Here is a 27132-nt window from a genome sequence, read left to right on the forward strand (position 1 = left end):
AGATTCTGATACTTTGCTTATAAAAACTACAGTCAAACAAATCTATGAAGAAGCTTTGACTCAGAATTCCATGATAGAGTAACAGTTTCTTCTGTAGCTGATGTATTAGCTTCTCAAACTGACCCTGAAAGCTGAGCTCATTCTGTTTCCAAGCAATGAGTTAAAGACTTCCCACAACAGAGTTCTTAATGAGCTTCTATTCCAAAGTTACCACCTCAGCTGTAACAAGATGTTGACTAGATATATATTTATCATACCTCATCACAGGAAAGGGAGTGCTAACCTCCTAACAATTGTAGTCATACAGAGACTAAGCTGTTCTGGATTTGTCAGTAGAAAAGTTAAAATATTTACACATCGCTGCTATAAATAAAACTCTATACAAAGTAGACTATTAAACTTCAGTTTATAGATTTTTTTTTTACACAGCTGCAGCATGTTCCCACTCAGATTGCTGTTGGATTTTTTTCTAGCCACAAAAAGGATCAAAATACTACCAGATTTAATGAGCTAACACATAATTTGACTGGTCACCACTTTAATGAAGGCACGAGGAAATCTACAGTGGTGTCTAAAATGTATTTCATTTACTCAAGACAAAGGGAAGCCTTCTATCTGGTTGAAGTACATAATGTAAAATGCACCGTTGTCTGAAAGTTTGTCACTGCTGCTACAAACAACATGGTTACTAAAACAAAGACTAAAGAAAATGTTCTTCAGTGTGTATTTGACAGCACGCTAGCTAGAAACAGCTTTGATATTCCCTTCTGTAGCCAGTTTTCCCCTGTGGTTGGTGGGTTTGTCACCTAGCATCAGGGTAAAGACTTTTTTTCTCTTAATTGTAAAACCTCTGAAAATTGGCACATGGAAGTGTAGTTTTTGAAAGGTAGTCCAGTTCCAGTTGAATGCACTTTTTCTAATGGCTCACAGATAACCATTAAGTTTCCTGTTGCTAGCTTTAGCACTCATACTGGAGGGAAAGTTGAAGTTTGTTCTCAACAGTTTTTGTCTTAAGCTTTCAAAGCCAGGCGCTATGACTCAAAGGAAGCTTCTACTCATCTTCCTTTTTCCCCCATCAGTAGAAAGTGACTCAGTTCTGCATCAAATACTTGAGCTAGGGCCAAATTCTCTCCTTACAGGTGTTTCCAGTTGAATATGATGTGACTGATTTATTTTGCAACTGAGAGCGGAGGTTTACCCTTTGAACAGACAAACAATATCCTTTTTGCCTAGAGTAACCATTGTCCATAACTGCCTGAAGCTATTTTTTGCTTGAAGACTGCTGACCCAAAGATCAGCTGTTCAGATACTAAACAACCCACTATCTGGGCAGAGATCAGCTCAGTCCTATGTAATCATCACTTCCTCATCTCTGCACTAGTGGAAAACAAAAATGTAGGATTTCAAGTGACCAGGTTTGGGCATATGGAACTGACAGTGATACAGTGTGTGTGTGGGGCAGGGGGGGGAATGGAAATTGGCAAATTGTTTACTAAGGAGTAATACCAGAGCAAATTAGAGAGCTACCTATGCAGACTGAGTAGAAATTGTGTCAAACAGTAAATTTGTACTCTGTAGGGCTTGGGGGAAGGAGTTAGTTTAACTGTTGTAAACATGCCTTTTACTGTGGCAGAACTTAGAAGTCTTGCAGGTAGAGTTAAATATGGATCATAAACCCACCACTCAAATCAAATATATAAAATTAATATATTAAAGCTTCAAATTTTATTTCTTCTGAATCTCTTACCCTTCTTATCACGAGGAGCCTAGACATGAGCAATGGCTGGATAGAGAAGAACTCCACTAAACGTGGAGTACATTTCATCGGAATCCGTGTAGGCCAGCTTGCCCCCAGTAACGACAATGTTTACTTCATCTCCAGCTTTTAGGTGAAGAACGAGGTGGAATGTTCCAGCTCCACCACAGGTTCGTTTCCCTGATCGTGGTTTGTGATACTCAAGCAGCTCTCTTCTATAACCAGCTGTGTGGAGCTGAGCAACGCTTGCATTGGCAACAGACAGCACTGCTTCTACATACTCATCCCTTTCAGGAGCAAGGACGGCAGTGATCAGATAGCGCCCTTCATAGGGAGATGTGAAGATGCCTGCAAAGACATTTAATTACAGTTTTACTGATGGAAACTCTCCAGTGCAGTAGAAATAATGAAAATTTCATTTTAAAACTACACCGTCATCCACTTGCTCATACCTAGAATAAGCACTGTAGAGGAAAAGGCCCGTTTGATATAGAAATCTCACCACCCTCTGCTCTGTGTGATGTTTCTTGGGCTGACAATAGGCAGTTATTCCACAGCATGTGGATTTAAAGTGGAATAGCTATTCCAAATGACACCCATCTGTAGACAAGCCCTCAGGCTTTGTCTGGAGTAGGATTTCAATGTGTGGTGTTTGCTCATGTTATCTAGTCTGATATCATTAACACCACCTAAAACTCTAGTCAGCACAAAGTAATAGTTCTGTACTATGTGCCAAAGTTGATCAAGTCAGAGTTTTGAGGGAGGGGGGGTGCTCAGCCTAAGTAGGGTGGCTCACACTCAGGCCACATCCAGCAGAAAAATGTGGAACTCTAGGTTAGAAAAAGAAGAGTCTGGGCATGGAGGACAGGTCCCCACCCCACAGCTGGCTGCAAAAAGGAAGGAACGAACAGAGGATTAGATCCACAAAGGGACTTTGGCATTGTAACATTCAGCACTGGTGGGGGCTGAGGGGTGGAGAATGGGCAAGTGCAGTACAGGTCACGTATACCAAGAGAGATGAGAACTGGGAAACTAGGAGCATGCTACACACATGGGGATTTAGCTCAGGACTAGGTAAGGGCATAGTGCTGACTTGGCAAGTTTAATTGCTTCTTAGCAAAACTAAGTGCCTCATCTTCACTGAGTTTTTACCTCAGAATAGTGCTCACAGTTACCCTGAGCTTAAAATACATCTTTTGCATCTGTGAAGACAAGGCCTGTGGGAACTGGCAGGTTCCCTAACATGCCAGAGGCTCACAGCACTTAGACTAGGTGATGATGGGAAAGGAGAGAAGAATATGACCATTGAGATGAAGGGCACAGCTCACACTCATCTGCACGCCTCCTGGGGTATGCAGTGGCAGTTGCAAATATCAAAAGAGGAAGGCAGGCAAGGGAATGCCTCAGCCACTCCTGGGGCAAAGGGGAACTCTAAATTCCTCCTTCACCCACTTCTCCCCCATCTGGGGTAAAGGCTTTGGGATTCGCCATCAGCCTCTTCTGGTCACAAGGACTGTACAGAGCCCTACCTGCACTTCTCACAGCCCCTCAGTTTCCACGTTCCTATAACCCTCCAACAATACCTACATCTAGAGGAGCCAAGAACTAGTGGCTGAGGAGCAGCTACCTGTGCCCAGGGAACTCCATCATATGTCCCCAAAGGGTCCTTCAGCCATGTCCCCCTCACAACCATCAATTTCTCAAACAACAAGGGAAATTTACTAACGGTAAACATTGTTAAAGGGGAAATAAGGTTGCTAAACAGGGCCTTGTACCCTTCCAGAACATAGAATATGGTACCCAGAAACACATCTCTAAGAGAGACAAAACCAGGAAATGTAGAATTACAGTCATGCCTCCCATACCCTTAACTCTGCTCCCTCCCTAATCACTGCTGTGAGGAATCATGGAGATTGCAGAGATGGCAAGGGTTGGGGGTCATGACCATAATGCAGCATTTCCTGGTTTTCTAGTATTTGTGTTTTGGTTTAAATTTTCTGCTGCCAACTTCCATGTTCTGGAAGGATACAAATCTCTGCTAAGCAACCTGAATTCCCTGTAACAAAGTCTTTTTGTAAATGCATAGATACTTGCACTTAAAGGCTGGGTCATCCTCAGTGTGTGACAGGTAGTTTTAACCAAGGTGTGTCTGATTTATACCATAGAACTATGTATTTTGTTTCTCCAGCACAAGCACCTTGGCAACATTCAAGATAATGTAATAATGTCTCTATGATATTGCCCAGCCGGCTTCCCAGCTCCCCTGTATGTCCCTTTTTGGCTGTTACCTGTGTTAGGATTATAATAGTCTCCATCATTCACAAGCACTTTGTTAAAATGGACCACGCCTGCATCACTGGGGAAAGGCTTCTGAGTAAGACCAGCCGAAAAAGACACCAGAGAGGTGGCAGCAGCAGTAGGTCCTAGAATGGGGAAGAGAACAGAATCCAGAGACAATCAGAATAAAGATGTTGCCTTTTTCTCTTGGTGCTTATAGTATAGTTTGTTTGTGGCCTTGCACATACATTGTTTTCTGTTAATCTGGAGAGGCTGGCATGAGTGCCACTGGGTCATTTTCCAATTGTCTCACCACAAAATGACTGAGCAATAATGTTTCCTCCCATAGTACAACCTACCCGAGAGCAGCAGAGGAGCTTGGCAACTGAGTTCACCTACCAGGGTTTTCTTTAACACATGCTCCTCTTGAGAAGGAGAGAAGGGTATGCAGGAGGAATGGCCTACAATGCCATGAGAGTGTTGCCATAGACTTCATTAGGGCCAAGATTTCAGCCCAGGTGTTTCATGCTGCTTTCTGAGCTCCCTTCTTCAGGAACCATGCTGCTACTGGCTGCTCCTGCCTGGATAATCGCTGCCAACTGTGCACCATACTCTTCCTGAACTGGAGTTTTCTCATCTCCATCCTTCTGCTTGATTCCCTCGGCTTTGCCTGGTTCATCTTCCTAGCTGATATCCTTATTCACTTCTCCAATCAGTGGTAATGCCCTGCTCCTTTGCATGGTTTGAGCTTCCTCTCAGAAGATCATTCTCCACTACTGGACCTGCGCAACAGCACTCAAAGACTACCTCTGGTCTTGTTTCTCTTAGACACTCTGCACTAATGCTCTTTGGATTAACATTCTATCTTTACAAAGATTTTACAGCTGAAATTGCTTCAGATTGTCACATTTCCCTAGTACTGCATCTACTCAAAGTTTTAACTACACGGTACAGAAGAGAAATAGGAAAAGACGACAACTGAGTTTTTTAGTAGGTAGGGAGTGGAAGAAGGTGGAAAGAGAGAGTGGGAAAGAAGGCACTGCAGCGAATCACACCCAGACCTAATACCTTTCAAGTCCCTCACAGCAGCATTTGGAGAGGTGGAACATGACCTCTCCACCGTACTCCATCACCTACCAATTCTGTTCTTCTGCACAAGATTAAAGTTATTTTCTCTGTCTGAGTTTCAGGTTTGAAAACTCAAGATCGCAAATAAAAGCATGTTGCATTGTGGAACTACAAAAATAGAAAGAAAAGCATAAATAAAAATATAGGTAACACGTATGTGCTTTACTGCTGCAGATAGGCAGGCAGTATAGTTTGTTAGCCAGGTTTCTCATATGCAAGGAAACTGACTGAAGGACTTCGGAGTGATGTGCAAGTTAACGTTCCTTATGCTCCTGTCAATTCAATTAGACTCCCGTAGGGCTAACAACACCTACTTATTTGGAAATGAGTGTGTATAAGGGAAGCTAAGTTGATGTAATTTGTATGCTGAGGAGTCATAAGAAAATGGAATTAAAATATTAACCTGCTTTAGCTTACATCTACTTACACCTGTCTTCTACCTGCAGCTCTTGCTGCACTCATCTCTTCTGGCTTTTCAGCATATAAGTTACAATAACTCAGGAGTCAGCAACCTTTCAGAAGTGATGTGCCGAGTCTTCATTTATTTACTCTAATTTAAGGTTTTGCGTGCCAGTAATACATTTTAACATTTTTAGACAGTCTCTTTCTATAAGTCTATAATATATAACTAAACTATTGTATGTAAAGTAAATAAGGTTTTTAAAATGTTTAAGAAGCTTCATTTAAAATTCAATTAAAATGCAGAGCCCCCCAGACCAGTGGCCAGGACCCGGGCAGTGTGAGTGCCACTGAAAATCAGCTCGCGTGCCCAAGGCAGCACACGTGCCATAGGTTGCCTACCCCTGCAATAACTTATGACTCCTCAAGACTCAATGGGCTGTATTCAGAGATGAAATAAAACCTCAACCAAAACATCACACAATTCCCTCTCCCTTCCCCCATGGAAAAGATAGAGAGAATCATGGTGGCAGGTGGAGCCCTCCTTCGGGGAGCCTAGCTGCCTGGCCCCACCCTTTCCACTCCTCCGCAGCTGGAGGAGCCCCGGCTCAGCCAGAGCCCTGCCCCCCATGTGATCAGCCCAAGCTGCCCCAGCTCTGCCTCCCCTCCTGAGACCCCCGCGCCACCCCGTGGGAAGAGCTCTTGTCTCTTCCTGAAGAACCTGAGCTTTTAATAAATAATAATAATGATAATAATAATAAGCAAAAACTACCCACGTGCAAACCGCCAAAACCCGCAACCGGTTGTGCGCTGCCACCAGCTTAACCTCCCCTGGCCTATATACCCGCTGCCCATAGAAAGCATGAACCACATGAGACAGATGTTTATCAAACTGCTTAATGCATTGGAAGGCACTCAGATACTACAGTGATGAGGATAGTATAAGAACATGTATAGAACAGTATAGAAAAGGAAGCATACGTTTGTAAGTTATATGTCAGTCAGTGTGTGAGAGTCTGAGTCTAAGGAAGTGTAACTTACTTTTTCAGACGGTGGGTCCTGGAAGGATGAAGTTACGTATCTCAGACTCTCACAGTCACCTCTGAAATTGTCCCTAAGTAAGTCTAGGGGCTTGTCTACATGGCATGGCAAAGAGTGCCAGAGGGGTGTTATATTAATGTGAACTATGTATCTTTTGGACTGCGCCAGTAGGGTCGACCCAGGGCAGTTAGAGCACAGCATGATAGTGTGCTTTACAAATCACACAGCTCTACTGCACTTTGCTGGTGCCATGCAGACAAGTCTTTGAGGGACATCAGGTGGTATAAAGCAGTGTAACTCTTCTGAATGAATGAATGAAGGTACATTGATTTACATCAACTATAGGTCTGGCCTAGGTTGTGGGGTTTGTTTGTAAGTAACACTTGCCAGTGAAGTCTGCCCCCCCCCCAAAACACACACTCTGCTTAGTTTAATTATATTTCTCCCCTGGGTCTGTTAGTAACATTGCCCCCTCCCCCCATCCTTTATGTCCTTCCAAATCCCACCTTTGAGTTCAAGGGGACAGAATGCTCACGGTCATCTACTTATTAGTCTCCTTAAATACCCATGTCCCCTACCCAATTCTTCTTCAAATATCACATACCTGGACGTCAGCAATTCTTAAAACAACATCTTTGCAAGACAACATGGAGAAATTCATGATAGCTAGGTATTAGACAAGTCTGAACAATTCAGAATCAAACAAATGTTACATAAAGAAATATCTGAATGTTTTATTTATATACTTCAAAGGATAAAAGGTATTCATGATCAATGGTGTCCACTGGCTCAGCTGTATACAATACTGCACTTTGGATACAGTTTCTTTTTAAAGGAACCGTCAGCTTTCAGTGAAACCCTAGTATGAGTATACAATCTTCACAAACTGCGTTAATAGAAGCATGAGAGGAAATAATTAAGGCACAGGACTGTGAGTCAGAAGATCCAAGTCCTGTTCTTGGCTCAGTCCTTGACTTGCTGTGCGACTTAGGGCTCTTACAAGCTCTCTCTCATCATTTCCCAATCCTATTTGTCATGGCCTGTGTCTGAAATTTTCTCAACCCCCAACGAGCAAAGATTCTAAGAAAATGGCTCCAGACTCCATAAAATTCTAGTGTGTCATTTTTATCTGCTTCCTTACCTCAAAAGTGAACCATAAGATTTAATTCATTAACATCTGTAAAATGCTTGAAAAGCTTTGGATAAGAAGTGGTATGCAAGTGCAAAACACTATTTTCTTGGATTTTTTTTTTATTTTTATTGAACTACAGGTGAACTTGAACTTTAGCTGTTAGTTGTATATCAATGGATATTCTTGAACTTGAAGAGGTTAGATGAAATTCTATGATACAGAAAATATGGAAATTATTACCCAAGAAGAGGATAAGACTAGTCCAGCGGACTGGAGCAGAGCCATCAACGCGGCACTTATAACACTTTCAGCACTGTAGAAACTATACAGGAGCAGAAGTTAAAAGAGTGCTGGGTGGGATGGTCTAGTAATCTAAGTCTCAGGCTTGAAAAAACTATTATTTTGGGAAGCACACATTCAAATACAAGAAGGGCCAGCTCAGCCCTATGTTCCGTTGAGATATTAACTCTGTACATAAAATTGACTGGATGTGGGTCTTTGGATGAGAAATTAAAAATGGGGGTGGTGTCTATTTCCATTAATATATTTCCCGAGTGCAAATAATGGCTGCCACAATAAAACGTTATTTATGTATCTCAACATCTTTAACATTTAAAGCATATTATACCGTTATGTTTCATACGATTTAACCATAAGCCAGTGAAAAAACTTGTCTATAAAATGCAAATACCAGTACCAAGGAAAAAAACACTGTGAGAGTATGATCTTAATATATAAGTCTAGAAGTTTATCATGGCTTCTGTTGACACCAATACTTTTTTCCTTTACTTCTTATCCCTTTCCAGAACCTTAACCTATTGCTTCTTGTTCCCACCCCCACACTTCCCAAATACAAAGCCTCCTCTAAGGCTACATTAAGTTTCTAATCAGTTAGTTTTAGCCTCAAGATTGAAGCATGAACTCTTACAATTGTTTTCATTTCAATTCCCAGACCAATTTGTCATGCCTTGTGTCTGCAATTTTCTTAGCACCAGCGAACTAAGTCCTAAGGAAGTGTCTTCAAAGGCCATAAAATTCTAATGTTTCATTTTTATCTGTTGCTGACATTTCTTCAAACAAGAATTTGATTAAATCATTCTCTGTGAAGAGAGTGTAGGAGGATCCACTTTGATCCAGGATAACAATATTCATTGCTTAGATATAAAAAGGGCTAAACTAAAAGATTTTTTAAAGGTTATAGGGTAGTCATATCACCTAGCAAACTAATATTTGGGCTAATTAAACTAATACATTCTGTTCATTTATTGAAAGGTTTACACTTTTTGTAATCCAAATGTATTGGTGTATAGTGGTGTACAGAAAGTACAACAGTTCAAATAAACTAAACTAGTTCATTTAACTAAACACTCCGACATTCAGCACTGAGAACCTGTAAGTTAAAATGAGTCTAAACAGAAGTGAACTTGATTTCATTGACTTTCATTGCCCAGGAGGAGAGAAATGAATAAAAGTGAACAAAGTGCATAAACAATGAAAAGTAAATTGGATTTTTTTAATAATCTAAAGTATTCTTGGTAAAATAGGTAAGGAATGTGCTTGTTTAAAATAGGATAATTAAGTCAACAATAGTGTTGCAAACTGAGGTTTGTGATATTTGGTGTTTTTCTTAAAACTCCAGCTTCTAGAATCATATGATTATGTAAGAATCTCAGTTTTCATTTGAAAAGAAAAATATAAGTTATTAGCCCTGATGGTTGCAGAAAAAAGTATGAAAGGATTAACCCTTAAAGGTTCAAAAACCAGAAGGCAAATAAAAAGAACCCCCAAATTATTATTTTTTTAAATCTGATTTTTAGCATCTCCATGAAACAAGTGTTATGGTTTTTTGAGGCTTGACTCATTATTTTTGAGCACTTGGGGTTGGCAGGACAGTGTTAGAGTCCCTGTAAACTTAAGGCTAAATCCTAAAAATGACCCATAACTTTCAGTTAGTTCTCTAAGTAGTGACCTTCCAGGCACTGAAAGAAAAAAATTAAATATATATTAAGTGCCACTTTCTCCATTACTTTCTCATACTCCATGTGCCCTGAACATCCTCTCAGCCAGGACAGGAGTGCTAGTGTGAATAAAAAGGGGAGAAAGCTATCATCCCTGGTGGTTGTCCCTTTCCAGTATAAAAAGATCAGAATTGTGCTTGTGCCCTAAAAGCGTTCACATTCTTGCTCTTCAATTTCACCCTATTAGCATTTTCTCTTTATGAAATAAGTGAATAGTTGTTCAAAGAATTCCTAGGTAACAACTGGATTACCTTGTGAGTCTGTAGAAGGCGGAGAAGATTTTGGATACCCTACAAAACAAAAGAAGTTATGTTACATAGTGAATAAGAGTACAACAGTCTAAATATCAGAAGAGTTTACTAATATTTTCTTTTCTTTTTATGAAATAGTAACTCATTTCAACAAGTGCATAGAAGCAGATGACAGAAACTCTTACCACTAAGGGTACATCTACACTACCCGCCGGATCGGCAGGTAGCGATCAATCTATCTGGGATCGATTTATCGTGTGTAGTATATGCGATAAACTGATCCCCAATCGCTCTCTCATCGACTGCTGAACTCCAGCAGTGCGAGAGGCAAAAACAAAGTTGACGGGGGAGCCGTGGCCATCGATCCAGCCCCATGAGGACACAAAGTAATTTTAATTTGATCTAAGATACGTCGACTTCAGCCACGCTATTCTCGTAGCTGAAGTTGCGTATTTGGATCGATACCCCCTCTCCCCCCTCCAGTGTAGACCAGGCCTAAGACTGTTAAAAAACAGTAGCAGCCATAGCAAAGGGGACCACATTCCCCATTACAGTGCATCGGCTCTGTTGTGTGTACTGTGGCAAAACACGTTATTTTAAGCTAGTGGTACATAGTTTCACAACTGAGGACTATATAGCAATTGTACTGAGATTATGCTTGATGCAGCTTTGGCCAGGGAGGCGAAGTTGGCTTGAGGCCTTCTTTAGGTCTCCTCTGGTCTTGTGGCCAGCTGCAGCCAAAATAGACATCATGCAAATTAAATTAGCCAAAGGCTGTTCTAATATAACAGCTCTAACTTATGCCAGTTAAGCATCATTTCATATCCTGCAGGGGACTGGCAACGTGCATCACACTCCAGTTCTGTCACCTTCTATCCCGTAGCCAGCCCCAATATGCCCCCTGTACCTAGGGCAGCTTTAATGTCACTGTGTGGAGAGTAACAAACTCACTGCTGGAATCTGACAGCTCAGCTTGTCTTACTTATTGATGAAAGACCCTGCTAGTCTATAATCTTAGCAGAGCTACATGTTGTTCTGTACTTCAACATAATGCAAGTCCAGTAACACTGGCTTTGGAGGCGAATATTATAAAGTGATCACTTGGATAACATTTCAGTTTTCTCACCTGGTGCTCCTGCATATCCTTCAGCTATGGGCAAGGTATACTGTCCATCTATGCCTTTAGGCCGTCTACTTCCTGACTTTACAACTGTGCCAGGAGGACCGGCCTGTCCAGACTCCATAATGATCCCAGTTGATCCAGGCAAAAGTGGTAAAGTGGCTGAACCTGGCAATGATGGTTGTAGGGGAGTTCTTGGTTGTGATGGCTGAAGAGGGGCTCCTTGTCGTGGTGGTTGTATTACTATTCTTGGCTGCGACGGCAGCAGCGGTGTTCCTGGTTGTGGTAGCTGTAGCGGTGTTCTTGGCTGTGATGGCTGCAGGGGAGTTCTTTCTTGTGGTATCCTCAGTGGTACTCTTGGTTGATTTTCAGCTAAGTATTTGTAGAAAGAGGAAAGTCAAATATTATCCATCTGAGAAAATTCATAAAACTCCATACATTTATATTTCTGTAAAACAAACACTTTTAATTAAACTGCAAGTTTTTGTTTGTTTCCTTTCTGAAGATGGAATAATAATAAAAAAAATCAATGTTCTTCTGTTTTAAAAACTTTATGACACTGAAAGCAGATCCAGGGTCACAGTTTACTGAATTTTTTTTTTATTGTTTGGAAGGGTCTTTGTTAAAGGACTTTTCCAGTAGGATAGCCAGTGTACTGTATGATATCAGGGCCATATAGCGTTGATGTGATAATAGTTGTGTAGCTGGAGTCTATTTCAAGTCCCTTTTGATAGTGTTTACAACATATTTGTAAAAAATGTTGTCCTAACCAAATCTTAGAAATGTAAATGTCTTCCTGAAAGTGAATGTATATTATTTGCAGGGGGGGGGTGTCAATATTTATACAGATTTAAAAGATAAGAAGGGTACTAAAAAGTTTCTTTGACCAAAAGACCTTACTCCCAATCCTTGCTCTCCATCAAAAACCTGTCTTGTTCATTTTAAGCAGTTCCATCTCTATTTAAATTAATCACCAAAGAGAACTACTGTAATTTATACAAATTTCACACTTGTCTAAATTCATTGACTTCAGTAAAATTAGGGCTGATTCACACTGGTGTCGGTGAGATCAGAATCAGGCCCATGAACGACGCAACATGGCAATGTATGTTGAGCTTCTATTTCCTTCTCTAACATTGTTATACAAAAATCACTAACATCTGAAAAGCAAGGACATTCAAAGTTAATAATAATAATTAATTGCCCCTTAACACTGCTCATTGGGTAACATTTTCAAAAGGTCCTAAATTATTTATGAGCCTAAGACTCACTGAAAGTCCTTGAGTTTCATGCTCCTTGGTCTCCTAGGGTGTGGGGTATGTCTATACTACAATTAAAAACCCACAACTGGTCCATGCCAGATCTCTGGAGCTCAGGCTAAGGAGCTGTTTAAATGCAGTGTATACGTTTGGGCTTTGCCTGGAGCCAGGGCTCTAGGGCCCTGCAAGGTAGGAGAGTTCCAGAGGTCAGACTGCAGCCTGAGCCCAAACATCTAGACCTCTATTAAACAGCCCCTTAGCTTGAGCCCCATGAGTCTGAATCAGCTGGCACAGGCCAGCCCTGGGTGGTTAACTGCAATATAGACATTCTGGAAATTTTACCTATTGCGCCTAAGTTGTACAGTACATATGACACCTAATATTATGCAATGAAGGCGAAATTCAACCCAGTGCAGATGTTGGCAGGATAGTATTATATGTACCTGGCTGTTTTTTTGTATAGGAACATGTGAACACTGCAGGGCAAAAGTATATCATTATGTTGGCTGGCTACAGTGGCAATTACAATGGATACTGTGTGGGTGAAATGTAAACATTTTGTCTAAATACATTGGAGATCACAAACATATAGACTCCAGGTGTTTGAATCACTCACAAGGCCTTTTACATTGAAGGGGGGGGAAAAAAAGTAGTATCTACCACAAATTCAAACTCTGGTGAACATAATGAATAGGTTTAGGGTAGTAATAATTTTAGTTTAATATGTTTGTAGTACTGACTTAGGCTTTGTCTACACTACGGGGGCAAGTTGGCCTAAATTACGTAAGCCAACGTAGCTTAGGTAGACTTACTGGGTGTCTACGCTGTGCTGCATTGACAGGAGACACTCTCTAGTCGACTTATCTTAATCCTCTCATTCTGATAGAGTACTGCAGTCAACTGGAGAGCTCTCTGAGGTCAATTTAGCTGGTCTTCTCTAGACCTGCTAAATCAATCCCCCCTTCATCAATCGCAGCAGCGTTGATCCCTGGTAAGTGTAGACATGGCCTTAGTGTTGGTTATTGTTTGCTATTTGTGGTGATCTTCATTTGAATAGTGAGGGAAGTGTACCTCCATGGTTTAGGCCAGTGTGGAAAATGGAAGGAGTTTGTGACAGTGCGTGATCAAATCCTAATTACACACTGAGATATGCTGTCTGTAGTCCTGTGTCTCTGACAAATATAACACGTGTGAATTCCAGTGTTTTGGGAATGTTTCAGTAAGAACTTTGCTTTGCAAATGTGACATTTAATTGAAGATGACAGTAATGAGAAATCCTGCATTTTCACTCTTATCTTGGATGGTTTGTTTCTTGTTCTCCATCTCAAAAAAGTAAAATTACCCATGGTCTTATACTCTTCTGGAAGGTTTATCTAAAAAATTCCATGCTCTCGTAGTACCTGCATCATGTGACAGCTCCCAATTAAAAAGTCTCCCTGGCCCTTCCTGGTTGAGTTTTGTAGAATGATACTAATGTGTTGTAATGAGAGGGGAAAGTTAAAGAACCAGGCACCACAAAGTTTTGCTGAAAGTTACGTAGGTAATTCTCTACACAGGATACAAGATTAAAGAATGGAATATACACTTTTTATGGATTCATATTATAATTTTTTTTGCTTTCATCATGACATTAAAGTATAACTTTATAGTATTTTAAAGACTTTTGTAAGGGCAATGGTGACTGCAAGTGTTTAATTTAGTCCTAACTGAATAACACCTGTGCTTGATTTTTAACCTAATGAACCAGTCTCTAATCTCAGTAACATAGGTTTAAATCTAAAGTCCATTGAGATCAGTAGAGTTACTTCAGATTTGCACTGATATAATTGACAACACAAACTGGCTCAGTATTCTTATTTCTTGCCTGCATATATTTTTCACTTCTTTATCTTCTCTCACCAGTTTAGTTAAGCTCGCTTTAGGTCTCCAGCCTTGGCCAGGGGCATGCAGAATGAATTTGCATGTCTGACTAGTTTCTCCTTCCCCAAGCTCTTACAACTTAAACCAAAAGCCTTAATACCTTTGTAACAATGTTTGGCCTGGTTCTTTGTGTTTAGTGTGCATATCCATATATTTGAAAATATCCAGATATACCAACTCCATTCTGGAAAAAACTCATATGCCAACCATCCAAGGTGCATGTTAGTTGAGAGGCATTGCTTTTACAGTTCTGGCAGTTTTCATATGCCTTTTTGGCCTCTTGTACTGAATTGCATCATATCATGGCATTGTGCTTTAAAATCACTAGACAAAGGTGATAAAGAAGCCAGCATATTTTTGGACTGAACATGTGTTACCAATCCAAAGACTGAAGACAAAATTCCCTGGTGTAACTCCACTGAAGTTATGGTGCAAAATTAGGGATGAATTTGGCCAAACCAGCTTGTATTGTGTTGAGTAGCACATAAAAGACAAGAATTCCCCATTGTCCACAAAGCAATTGGAAAGGCAAGCAGCAGAGTTTAGACCATTATTATACTTCAAATTAGAGTCTCCTCAGGGGCACCCTCTTCACCAACAGTGTTCGCACCGCTCTCTTTACTATCACCCTCCTGTTCATTCTCAGCTTGCTGACCTCAGATGCCTGTCTAAATTAAACTGAGGAGAAACCCCCTCATCCAAGGCTTAAAATGCCAATTCCTTTCCCCCTCCTCACTTTTAAACTCCACTAGTACTTCACTGAGAAAAATTACATGGGGGAGGACACAAGGATGTGAAACTTGGGTTGTACTTTGTTGTGGTTTGGCTCTTTCTAGCAATGCCCATTTTCCTAATGGTACATTGAGCAGACAAGAACAATGACAGGATGAAATAAACTAGATAACTAAGGAGTCAGTGATTCCACAGACAAGAATCAAGAAGAGCTATGACTTCCAAACTCCGGTTGCTGACAATGGATTTGACAACTGTCAAGTTACAAAAGGCTGCCTGGTGTATCTGGCAGGGATATACTGAGGTTTGCACCAGAATTCCTATTACTGGTGTTACAGAAAAGTTTTTACCACACATTCCTAGGTGTAGTAATTTAGGTATACACAAGGTTTCATCGAGAATAACTATAGCAGACTGCTCTTAGCAATTCATATGTTTGAAACCCCTCTTCACAGATAATTACAAAAAGAAATACAAGTTGATTGAAATAGTTGTAATCAAAGCAAACTAAAATCCTGAAGCCATTTTTGGCTGCGGACCACACTTTTTCTGGCTGCAGGAATGAATGGCAAAAATGTATTAACAGGCTACATCTAAAGAAGAGATGATTTTAGTGCCAGTTTTAGTGCAGTATCATTTCAGTAATATGCTTTTAAATGCTGAAGTGACACAGAGGACCTGTTTACACATTTTATGGGATTATCTAGTCTACTTATTCATAATGAGCCAAAGCTGGCAGTCTTGCTCAGTCTTAACAGGAAAACTTCATTTGAAGTTCTAAATGACTTAAAAAAGATTTGACCCATGTTTTATATACAGTACACACAATAACTTATTACCCTGCAACATTAGTTTGGACTTCTTGGCTGCAAAATGTCTCAATATAAAATATCAAGCCAAAGTAGCCATATTCCTGGCTTCAGACTAATTTGCCTTTGCTCAGTTTAGTTGTCTAACTGGTGCATGTAATTTGACAAGGTTTTGTTTTAGAATTCTTATAGGGTATCTTCGTGTTACCACATTCAAACAACTGTAGAAAGAGAAATGTGTTACTATTCTAGTCTCTCAAACCAAAATGACTTCATTTAAATGATACAATATGTTGGCAAATAGTACCTAAATGTAGGTATGAATTTAATACTGATCTATAAGCCAGAACTGAAAATCACCAGTTCAAAGTAGTAAAGGTACCATAGAAGATATTGCAATCAGACTCATCAAAAAGTTAAATCTTAGTGGAATGATGCACATAGATAAAGACACATCCTGTTCCAAGAATGGTATTAATCCCCAAAGGGAATAAGTACAAGGCGTAACTGACTAGTGGAGCAAGGTTCCCTAACCACTTCCAACAGAGTCCCTCTGTTGCCAAAAGCTTTTTGGAGCTGCAAACATCAAGGCTTACTCAGACTGCTGTGCTGGATAGCATTATTTTATTCTGACTCACTCTGGGACATACGTATTTGCTTTATGAACCTCTTTGAGGCCACAGATATTTGACATTAGAAGCTAGTTTTAAATGCTTGTATGTTTAGTCTCTAATGGTTGGGTCTCTTCTCAAGGGTCGCTGTAGGTACAATTTATGGAGACCATATAAAGTGCTATGAAACTGAATTATACTATGGAAAAGTGGGTGTTTTAAGCTTATTTCATGCTTTAAAATACTGCAGTAGATTTAAACAAACATAATCCATGAAGCTGTTGAGAGGTCTGCTTTACATTGTGTGGAAAAGAGTGTGTGTGTCCGCAGCAAGGAAAAAATCTTGATCCCTTCTGCATAGTAGGTGCAGTTTCAAAATGCATAGGATGGGGCTATAGTCAGGATTAGGTGGATTGTGCTAAGGGTGTGCATCTGTGTGCAGCAGATGTGAAGTGGGGGAGGAGCAGGGAGAGCTGGATCAGAGGATCTAGTCATGGGACTGAAGTAGCCAGTATAGAGTGGTTCTTCGGCTGTTCCACTGGCTGGGAAGGAAGATGCCTCCCTCTCCTCTCCTGTCTGTTTCATGCTCAGCACAGCTTCTTGAGTTGGGCACAAAGATTTGGCCCAAAATACAAGCATTATATGTTGTAGATCCTCAGACAACTCAGGAATCACTGACTTTGAAGATCCCAGTTCACATCCAATGTAAAATCCACCAGCACAGTCCATCTACCAATACTGCAATAAGACTTCCATGAAACTCAGCGTAAGTGAATTACAATGAAGGGCTAAGCCTACTCTCCTGGCCAGTACCAATATTTTTTATCTTTATTCTTTCATTAAATTCCAACAATAATTAATCAGTAGGCAGGCTCATGGCCCTCTCAGGAGTATTAATAGAGATGCATACTCTAGTTAAATGCTTTGGAAAACACAAATTGTTCACTGACAAGAAAAAAGCAATAGAGGTATGAATAGTAGTGAGGGATGGCAGTTTTTCCTGTGTGCAGCAGAAGTATAAAAGGTTTGGGGGGCAAAGATGTTGAACACAAACAATAAATCTTGACCCCACTATTCTGGCCACACATATTATTGATGTTAAATCACACTGGCAGAAAAGAGAAAGACTTGGTTAATAACTGAACTAATGGCAGCTTATTGAGTCACCAGAAGATAATGCGGCTTTGACCAAATGGTGTCAATGTGTGCATTCCTCTCTCAGGTGGCTTCTAATAAGATTTAGACTGAAGAACAGAAGGAGGTTTATTTCAGGACATATGTAGTCGATTTTTGGATTTTATATATATCCTTCTCCTTAGAAATTCACCATTATCTTGTATTTCTATGGGGGCTGCTGAAGTCAGTGGTAAAACTTCCACTGATGACAATGAAGCCAGAATTTCACCCCAGAAAATTTCTTGGAGTTATGAGTCTTCCTTGCTTTCTTTGCTTAAATAAGCGGAAATTTGGGGCGGGGATTTCACGTGAGAAGTTCCCAGAAGAGATGGTTACTCACCCTGCACAGTAACTGTGGTTCTTTGAGATGTGTCCCCCTATGGGTGCCCCCTAGTCTAGGTGCGCATGCCTCAAATCGGAGATTTTAGGTAATCATATCTGTTCGGCCTGCATATACGCCCGCTGCAGCCTAGTACCCTGCACCGTGGCTATATATAGCTGCACAGGCAAACCACCCTCAGTTCCTTCTGTATCCTGGAGCAACATTGTAAAGAACTCTAAAACAGAGGAGAAGAGGGCGGGTAGTAGAGCACCCACAGGGACACACATCTCGTAGAACAACAGTTACTGCACAAGGGTGAGTAACTATCTCTTCTTCAAATAGTGTCCCTATGGCTGCACCACTCTAGGGGACTACTGATAGTATTGTCTACGGAGGGGTGGGGCTTCAGAGTCGAATCTCAGATTGAAGATTGTACAGTAGAGCCAAACATGGCATCAGAAGCTGCGACATGAGCAACCTCATAGTGTTCAGAAACTGTATGAATGGAGGTTCAAGTCATGGCTCTACATATTTCCATGATGGGAACGTTCTTAAGAAAGGCTATTAATGTAGAGAAGGATCTCGTGAAGTGAGTTAATACTCCAGGAGGAGGTTGAAGTTCGGGAGACTGATAGCAGTAGGTAATGCAGCCAGATATCCATCATTAGAATCTGTGCTTGGAAATTGGAGATCCTTTAGTTCTGTCCGCAATGGAGAGTAACAATCTGGGAGATTTTCTAAAGGGCCCAGTCCTGCCTAGGTAAAAAGCTAATGCTCTTCTGAGACTGAGTGTATGTAATGCCTCATTTCCTTTATCCCGGTGTGGCATAGGGAAGAAAATGGTAGGTTGGTTCATGTGGAAGTCCAAGGATACCTTTGATAAGAACTTGGGATGTGGTCGCAAAGTGACCTTATCCTTAAAAAAGACTGAGGGAAAGGGGGTATGCCATCAGAGTCCCTCTCTCTCCAACTCTTCAAGCAGAAGTAACGGCTACTAGAACAGGCTGTTTTCATAGATGAGGGTAAAAGGTAGGGTGACCATCCGTCCTGTTATTAATAGGACATTCCCATATTTAAGCCCTCTTGCAGGCAGGGGCGGCTCTAGCGATTTCGCTGCCCCAAGCACAGTGGCACGCCGTGGGGGGCGCTCTGCCGGTCGCCGGTCCCGCGGCTCCGGTGGACCTGAGCCTGCGGATGCTCCACCGAAGCCGCGGGACCAGCGGACCCACCGCAGGCACGCCTGCGGGAGGTCCACCGAAGCCGCCTGCCGCCCTCCCGGTGACCAGCAGAGCGCCCCTCCCCCCCCGCAGCATACCACCCCAAGGACGCGCTTGGCATGCTGGGGCCTGGAGCCGCCCCTGCTTACAGGTGTCCCACTTTAAAAAAAACAATTTTTTAAAGTATTTTCCGCTCTCTCTGCTGGTCAGTCAGCAGTCAGCACAGCCCAATCTTGTTTGCGGCTGACGGGTGTGTGCGGGCAGGCGGTGCCCAGTCAGTGAGAGCACATGCTGGCCTCAGGCCAGATGGAGAGGTGAGAAGAGGCAATGTCAGATAGGAGGAGAAGCAGCCCTCTGTGTGGGGGCGGGGTGGCAGCCCTCCCCATTGCAACCTAAAGCAGGAGTTCTCAATGGGGGTCCGCAACCCCTTTCAGAGGGGCCACTGGGTGCCGATACTGAAACCCAGAGCCTGAGCCCCAGTGCCACCACTCCCGTGGGGCTGAAACCCTGATCCCCGGCATGGAGCTGGGCAGTGCAGGGCAGCTGCTCCTCTGGCTGGTGCCATGGAGCCGGGCAGCCATGGTGTTCCCTCCTCTCCTGCTGCTGCTGTTGCAGGGGGTTGAAGCTGCTCCTCAGCTCCAAGCTCCCTTTTCTCATGCAGCCGGTAAGAGCCTCAGGGACCCAGCTCCATGGCTGGCAGAGCCCTCAGGGAACAGGGACCACATGGGAGCCCTCCTGGTGCACAGCCCCTAGCTACCTCCTACCTGCACCCTGAACTACCCCCCTGCAAGCACACAGTCCCCAGCTACCCCCTGCCAGCACCCTGAGCTACCCCCAGCCAGCACAGCCGTGCTTGGGTGGCAAAACACAGAGCCACCCCTGGCCTCGCCTTGCACCTTTGAGTTATAATTTTTGATTACACCTCCCCCTGCCACAACCAAGACAGGCTGGGTGGCCTGCTGAGGTGATTTAGGGGGTGGAGCTGGCTTCAGCTCCACTGGCCCACCCGGACACCTGAGGCCCCCCTTCCGCTGCTGGACCCTGGTGTTTTAATAGTATGTTGGGGGGTGTGTGTGGGGGGGGCTACTGCATAGTTCTGGTTGATTGCCTTTGAACTCGTTTGAATATGAGCAATTTTACCAGGTGTCCCATATTCAGCATCGGCGAAGATGGTCACCCTAGTAAAAGGGAGCAGGTAGCCATAGGTTCAAAGGAGGGCCTTTTAAGGCATCTGATTTGTGAGAAGATGTAAGCCAGCTCCTTCAGAAACCTCCTCGTTGTATGATGAGCAAAGACAGAAAAACCCTCTACCACTACCATATGATGGAAGGCCATAATAGCTGCCAAGTGCACTCTAATGAAAGCTCCCTGTGAGAGAAGATGGGGAAAGGTCTGGAGGGTAATTGGTTGACAGAGAGCCGGATGAAGTAAGGGAACCCCCATCTTTGTCTTGGTCACATCAGAACTACTAGAGTAACACTGGCCTTGTCTTTTCTTATCTTGAACAGCACCTTTGATATCAAGGGAGTTGGGGGAAATGCATACAGCAGGCCTGAACTCCAAACAAAGGTGAAAGGCATCCCCCAGGGAATGATGACCCAGTCCACCTCTCAAGCAGAAGTGGGAGCACTTCTTGCTCTTGGGTATGGCAAACAGATCTGTCTGCCGGTTACCCCAACACTGAAATATCCGGGGGAATGTAATGCGATCTGTCTCCCATTTGTGATCTTGCAAGAGGGACCTGCTGAGGGCATCTGATGTTATTTGATATTTTGGGCATCTGATATTTTGTACATGCAGAAGGTAAGCTGCTGAGATAATGATCTGGTTTCGTATGCACCAATTCCAGAGTTTCATTGCTTCAGTACAAAGGGAAGGTGATCTCACTTTCCCTTGACAGTGATATAAAACATTCATGACAGATTGTCCATCGTTTTCTTCATGTACTTGCCCTTGATTTCTGGAACCAGGAAGTACCTGGAATAAAATCCTTTCCCTCTGTGTGGCATAGGAGCCGTTCTATAGCATCCCAGTTTAAGAGGATGTCAATTTCCTGTCACAGAAGATGCTCATCTTTTAAGGTATGCAGTGACTTGTCATTTTTTTCTGCAAACAGCTTCAATCTATCAAAAGGAAGGTCCTCAACTATATTTTGGACTTCCCTCAGAAACCCTGAGAGCTGAAGCCAGGAGGGCCTCCTCATGTGTACTGCCATGGAGATAGAATGAGCGGCTGTATCAGTGGCATCCAGAGAGACCTGCAGAGATGGTCTTGTCAGCTGCTGACCCTCAGCAATGATTGCCTAAAATTGTTTCCTCTGCTCTGTTGGAAGATGCTCAATAAAGACATTCAACTATGAATAGTTAGCATGGCTCTATTTCACAGTAGTTGGTGTACCTAAATTGTAGAGACGTGGATTAATAGGACTCACAGCCAAATAAGTCAAGTCGCTTTAGGTCTCTAACATAAAGTGTTGATTTAGCATGGTGCTGTCTTCCACATTCATTCACAGCGTCAACCACAAAGGAGTTGGGTGACGGATACAAAAATAAACATTCCAAGTCCTTACAGGGAATGTAATTTTTTTTGTCCGTCCTGTTACAGGTATGCGGTATTGTGGCCAGGGTATGCCAAATTATTTTTGCATGGTCTAGCAGGACCTCATTAATTGATAGCATGATGTGGGCAGATGATGATGTGTGCAGAATGTCTAGCAGCTTATGCTGTGACTCCTTATCCTCCTCAAGTGGAATTGGCAAGGAGTTCTCTTTCTCTTTCCTTTTAATAAGGTCCTGGAACTGTTTAAAATCGTCAGCCAGGCATGGTGGAGGAAGCATGGTGGCTTCATCTGGGCAGGAGGAAGAGATGTTAGTTGTTAGGGTGATTTCCTTGTCCAGTCTCACTTCCTGCTCCTCAAAGATCTCCTCCTGTGGATCAGGCACCCTATAGTAAGAGGCTGGTGGAGACTGTCTGCTCTCTTGATGACAAACACTAGGGTCCCTGGAGAATTGCTGGCAATAAGCCATCCATGGGTTCCAGTATGACCAATGAGGTGGTGCATAGGGCAGGGGTTGAGACAGCACCCAATTACTACAACTAGCACACACATAGGAAACACTAAGAACTACCAATAACTAGTAAGATATGAGAAAAACACACAGTTGAAGTAAGCTCAACTCAGATGCTGCTAAAGTTCTGTGTCAGGCCAAGGTGGTTGAGAAGGAGTTGAGGGCAGTTCACCCGCAGAGCTCTGTATAGCCACTGTGCCAGGCACAAAACTGCAGGGGGCACACACGTGGGCCTAACAGACACTGCTATGTGAAATCTTTGATCTGAGGTGCATGCACACCTAGAGTGGAGCACCAATAGGGGGCGCTAGAAGAAGAAAGATTTTTATTTCTCTTATCAAAATACACATTTGTTGCTGTTTAAACAATTAAACTTGTTTCTTTTTTAAAATGACGATGTTTATTTCTATGCCAATGTGCCTTATCTAGCATTCACAAGCCTCCCTTCTTTACTTAATTATCCTATACTTACATGAAAATAACTTCAGAGTAAAAGATTGTAAAGTTAACACAGAGAAAAGTTCAATTACATTTAAATCCTAATATCAGTGAATAATGAAATTGTGCTTTCCTTGATTTAAATTTATAGCATAATCAATCCATTTTATGTCGAATATATCATATATGTATAAGGCATAAAAATAAAATAAAGCTATGTGTTTCGCAACAAATTGAAGAGTGCAAATTTCACAATACAGTCAACTTTCTCAGTTTTTAATAATGGTAACAAAGACAGGAACTCAATGTCCTTCAGTAAACTCAGCTTCTTTGTAAAACTATACACCATCAGAGTCTTAGTCCAGATCTTCAGCTGGTGTAAAATGGCACAGCCCATAAAAGTCAATGGACCAGTGCTGAATTACATGACCTGAGAATCTCATTTGTTTAATAAGAAACCTTAGAGTGATATGTAGGAGTAGCCAAATTAGAGATCTGTGTCATAATTATTTCAAGTCAAAATTCATCTGGCTTTGATTTTTCCTAATTTATCTTTCACTTCACTAAAAAAAGGAGGGAGGTGAATACAATAAAACAAACTGAAGCAATTTTCACTGATGTTCACTACTTAAAACACTTATTTGAAATTCACCACTCAGGGGAAAAAAGGTACCAAACATTTGTTTTGGTGTTGCTGCTGCTTTGTTTTTAATCTAAAAATAAGAGCAGTAACATTCCTAACATATTAATTGTATTTTTTGAAAATGTGTGCAAAGAGCTTTATATGTAATTTTGGAAAACAGAACCAAATTACTATCTTTATAGAACAAAACAAATGGTTTAAACAATATTTTTTGCTCCCCCTTGTTAAGCTGAACTGAATTAGGGGACTTGTTTAGCTTAGTTCCACTCTCTAAACTTTTCTGGCGAGAAAGCTAGTGGAGAAAATAAAAAGGAAGGTTAACTTACGTGCCCCAGACTGAATTTTCATCAGCTCCTGAAGGTCAGTGGTGATTTTGGTGATCTGCTTGTGGAACTGTTGGACAGAATTTTTGAGGCCAGAAATGTCTTTGGAATGAGATGTCATGGTTCCATTCATCTGATTGATACAGTTCCATAAGCTAGTGACATGCTTGTTCAGACCTTCTTTTATTCGCTGCAGGCTACCTGAGATGGAGTCCATTTTGCTGCAGATTTTTTCAACATGGGACAGTCTGCTATCCACATCTGAGACTCCCTCCTGAATACCACTGGTGTTCTCTTTACATTTCCTGAGGTCATTAAAGATTTGTTCTTTTAGCTGTTCCATCCTCTCCTTCACCTCATTACAGCAATTATCATTTGGGTGAGAAGTTTGATTCATAACTGTTCTTTGTATTTCATCCATTTTTCTGAATACACCTTGCTGGGTCTTTTCACATGTAGAATTGACACCCAGAAGTTGCTCCTTACAGCTGCTCAAGCCAACCTGAAGATTTTTCACATCTTTATCCATGATGTTTAGACCATATCGGAGTCTACGCAAATCCTTCTGGACGTTCTGTTGGTTGCTCTTAGTAAAGTTAAATTTCTCATTAAGGGAACCATTTAAAGACTTCAAAAGAGCAGAGTTGTCTTCTACTTTCAAAAGCAAGTATTCATATTTGTTGCTACAATTTTCTATGCTTTTTTGAAGGTCTTCCATATCTTGGGGTGCAGATTGGCATTTCTGCCAGCAAAGGTGTTCAATGGCTTGTAGTTTGTTCCTCAGGAGATTTATCTCAGTTGTAAGCTGCTCATTTCCAGATCCTGAGTCACTGTGCAAGACTGATCCTGAACTAATTGATATTCCATCTGAGGCTGTGGCATTGGCAATTTCTAAAATAGTGCCACCCAGCCTGTCTTCCAGTGCCTGTAGTTTTTGATCAAGTAAGTTTCTGACTTCGTCTACTTCAGCAGCTATAGTACCTCGGAGAGTTTCCTCAATGTAAAAACAATGTTCTTCAGCATTCCTCTCTGTAACATTGATTCTAGCGTCTAGCTCCTCCCATCTTGGGCCAAAGATGTCTTCTAGATTTGGAGTGGAAATGCGAATGATTTCATTATCTATTCTGGCATTTAAGATTCTGTGTACTTCCACAACTCTGTCAACTTTCTCATCCAAATTCTTTATCTGTTGACCAAAGTCATCACTGTGGCTAGTCTTGCAGCAACCTGACTGGTTTGAAGGAGCCTGGATCTGAGTTCGTAGATCATTTATTTCTTTCCTCAGGCCATTTTCCTTTTCTTCTACAAGTTGTATTATTTCTGAACAGCTGGTTTCATGGTCATCACATTGTTGCTGGATATTCATTAGTTTGTATTCACATGAGTTTTTCAGATCTGCCATTTTCTTCTCCAATCCTTCCAGCATTTCCTGTCTCAGGGCCTCAATTTTAGAATCTAGATATTCCTGATATAAATCACCACTCGGTATTGTTATTGTAGGTCCTCGTGCTGCTTCCTGCAGTTGTTTTAATTGCCCTTCATAGCTTTTCACTTTCCCATTCAGTTCTTCCAGCTTGTCATTTTTTGTCTTCAAAGTATTTTTTACCTCAGCTAGTTCAGACTTTATGTCTTCCATCTCAAAATCAATAAAAGGCTCTTTCTTGCCAAGTATTCCAGGCAGATGAATACTGTCTGTTTCACCACCCACGACACTATCAGGCCCTGGGTGATCATGAAGGTTGTTCAGCCATGAGACCAACATCTTACTGGCATCTTCTTGGACAGTTAGTTTCAGGTTTTCATTCACACCTGCTAAGGAGGACTGAAGATCAAGCACTGTCCGCGTAAGTCGAAACAATTCATCCTCAAGGAACTGAATTTTCTTCTCGGGTGATTCCCGTGGCATTTCCGTTGGTTCTGAGTCTGTTTTAAAGACATAATGGAAACAAAATTTGGATGCAAGAATGTCCAAACAACAACAGTTTAGAACAGCTGGAGGTCAATTTTAATTTCTTTAGGTCAAGTTAAAACATATTAATGCTTTATAAATATTATATAGCTCGGTGTCATCTTTTCTATTCTCAGTCCTTGTTGTCAGTGGTTTATAATTCAGTCATTATCAGTTCATTAGAACATAAGAATGGCCATACTGGGTCAGACCAAAGATCCATCAAGCCCAGGATCCTGTCCTCTGACAGTGGCCAATGGCAGGTGCCCCAAAGGGAATGAACAGACAGGTTATCATCAAGTGATCCATGCCCTGTCACCCAATCCTAGCTTCTGGCAAACGGAGGCTACGAACACCATTCCTGCCCATCCTGGCAAATAGCCATTAATGGACCTATCTTCCATGAATCTATCTAGCTCCCTTTTGAACCCCGTTATAGTATTGGCCTTCACAACACCCGCTAGCAAGGAGTTCCAGAGGTTGACAGTGCGTTGCTTGAAAAAAATACTTTCTTGTGTTTGTTTTAAACCTGATACCTATTAATTTAATTTGGTGGCCCCTTGTTCTTGTATTATGAGAAGGAGTAAATAACACTTCCTTATTTACTTTCTCTATACTACTCATGATTTTATAGATCTCTATCATATCCTCCCTTAGATGCCTCTTTTCCAAGCTCAAAAGTCCCAGTCTTATTAATCTCTCCTCATACGGAAGCCATTCTATTACCCCTAATCATTTTTGTTGCCCTTTTCAGAACCTTTCCCAATTCCAATATATCTTTTTTGAGATGGGGCGACCACATCTGCACGCAGTATTCAAGGTGTGGGCATACCATGGATTTATACAGAGGCAATATGATATTTTCTGTTATTATCTATCCCTTTTTTGATGATTCCCAACATTTTGTTCACTTTTTTGGCTGACGCTGCTCATTGAGTGGATGATTTCAAAGAACTATCCACAGTGACTCCAAGATCTCTTTCTTGAGTGGTAACAGCTAATTTAGACCCCATCATTGTATATGTATAGTTAGGATTATGTTTTCCAATGTGCATTACTTTGCATTTATCAACATTAAATTTCATCTGCTATTTTGTTGCCCAGTCACCCAGTTTTGTGAGATCCTTTTGCAGCTCTTTGCAGTCTGCCTGGGACTTAACTATCTTGAATAGTTTTGTATCATCTGCAAATTTTGCCACCTCACTGGTTATCCCTTTTTCCAGATCATTTATGAATATGTTAAATAGGACTGGGCCCAGTACAGATACCTGGGGGACACCACTATTTATCTCTCTCCATTCTGAAAACTGACCATTTATTCCTACTTTTGTTTCCTATCTTTTAACCAGTTACCAATCCATGAGAGAACCTTCCCTCTTATCCCATGACTGCCTATTTTGCTTAAGAGCCTTTGGCGAGGGACCTTGTCAAAGGCTTTCTGAAAATCTAAATACACTATATCTACTGGATCTCCTTCGTCCGCATGCTTGTTGACCCCCTCAAAGAATTCTAGTAGATTGGTGAGCCAGGATTTCCCTTTACAA

At 41.7% G+C, this 27132-nt stretch overlaps 1 protein-coding gene across 9 annotated transcripts in view; it reads right to left on the reverse strand.

The window, feature by feature from the left end:
• EMILIN2 (elastin microfibril interfacer 2) overlaps positions 1-27132 on the reverse strand; it is a 66707-nt gene that overhangs the window by 2393 nt on the left and 37182 nt on the right. For 8 of the 9 annotated variants that reach the window (XM_039522431.1, XM_039522432.1, XM_039522435.1 and 5 more), the window contains 5 exons: positions 23644-25563; positions 11129-11494; positions 10003-10041; positions 4045-4179; positions 1698-2104 (listed from right to left, as the gene is read on the reverse strand). In XM_039522431.1, the coding sequence (XP_039378365.1) occupies positions 1767-2104; positions 4045-4179; positions 10003-10041; positions 11129-11494; positions 23644-25563 (2798 nt within the window). In that variant the 3' untranslated portion in view covers positions 1698-1766. Of the gene's footprint in view, positions 1-1697; positions 2105-4044; positions 4180-10002; positions 10042-11128; positions 11495-23643; positions 25564-27132 lie in introns of those variants that run through there. The other variant, XM_039522428.1, reaches the window with a different exon arrangement.

This window comes from Mauremys reevesii, linkage group 2 (assembly GCF_016161935.1).
Source record: "Mauremys reevesii isolate NIE-2019 linkage group 2, ASM1616193v1, whole genome shotgun sequence".
Lineage (NCBI taxonomy): Eukaryota > Metazoa > Chordata > Testudines > Geoemydidae > Mauremys > Mauremys reevesii.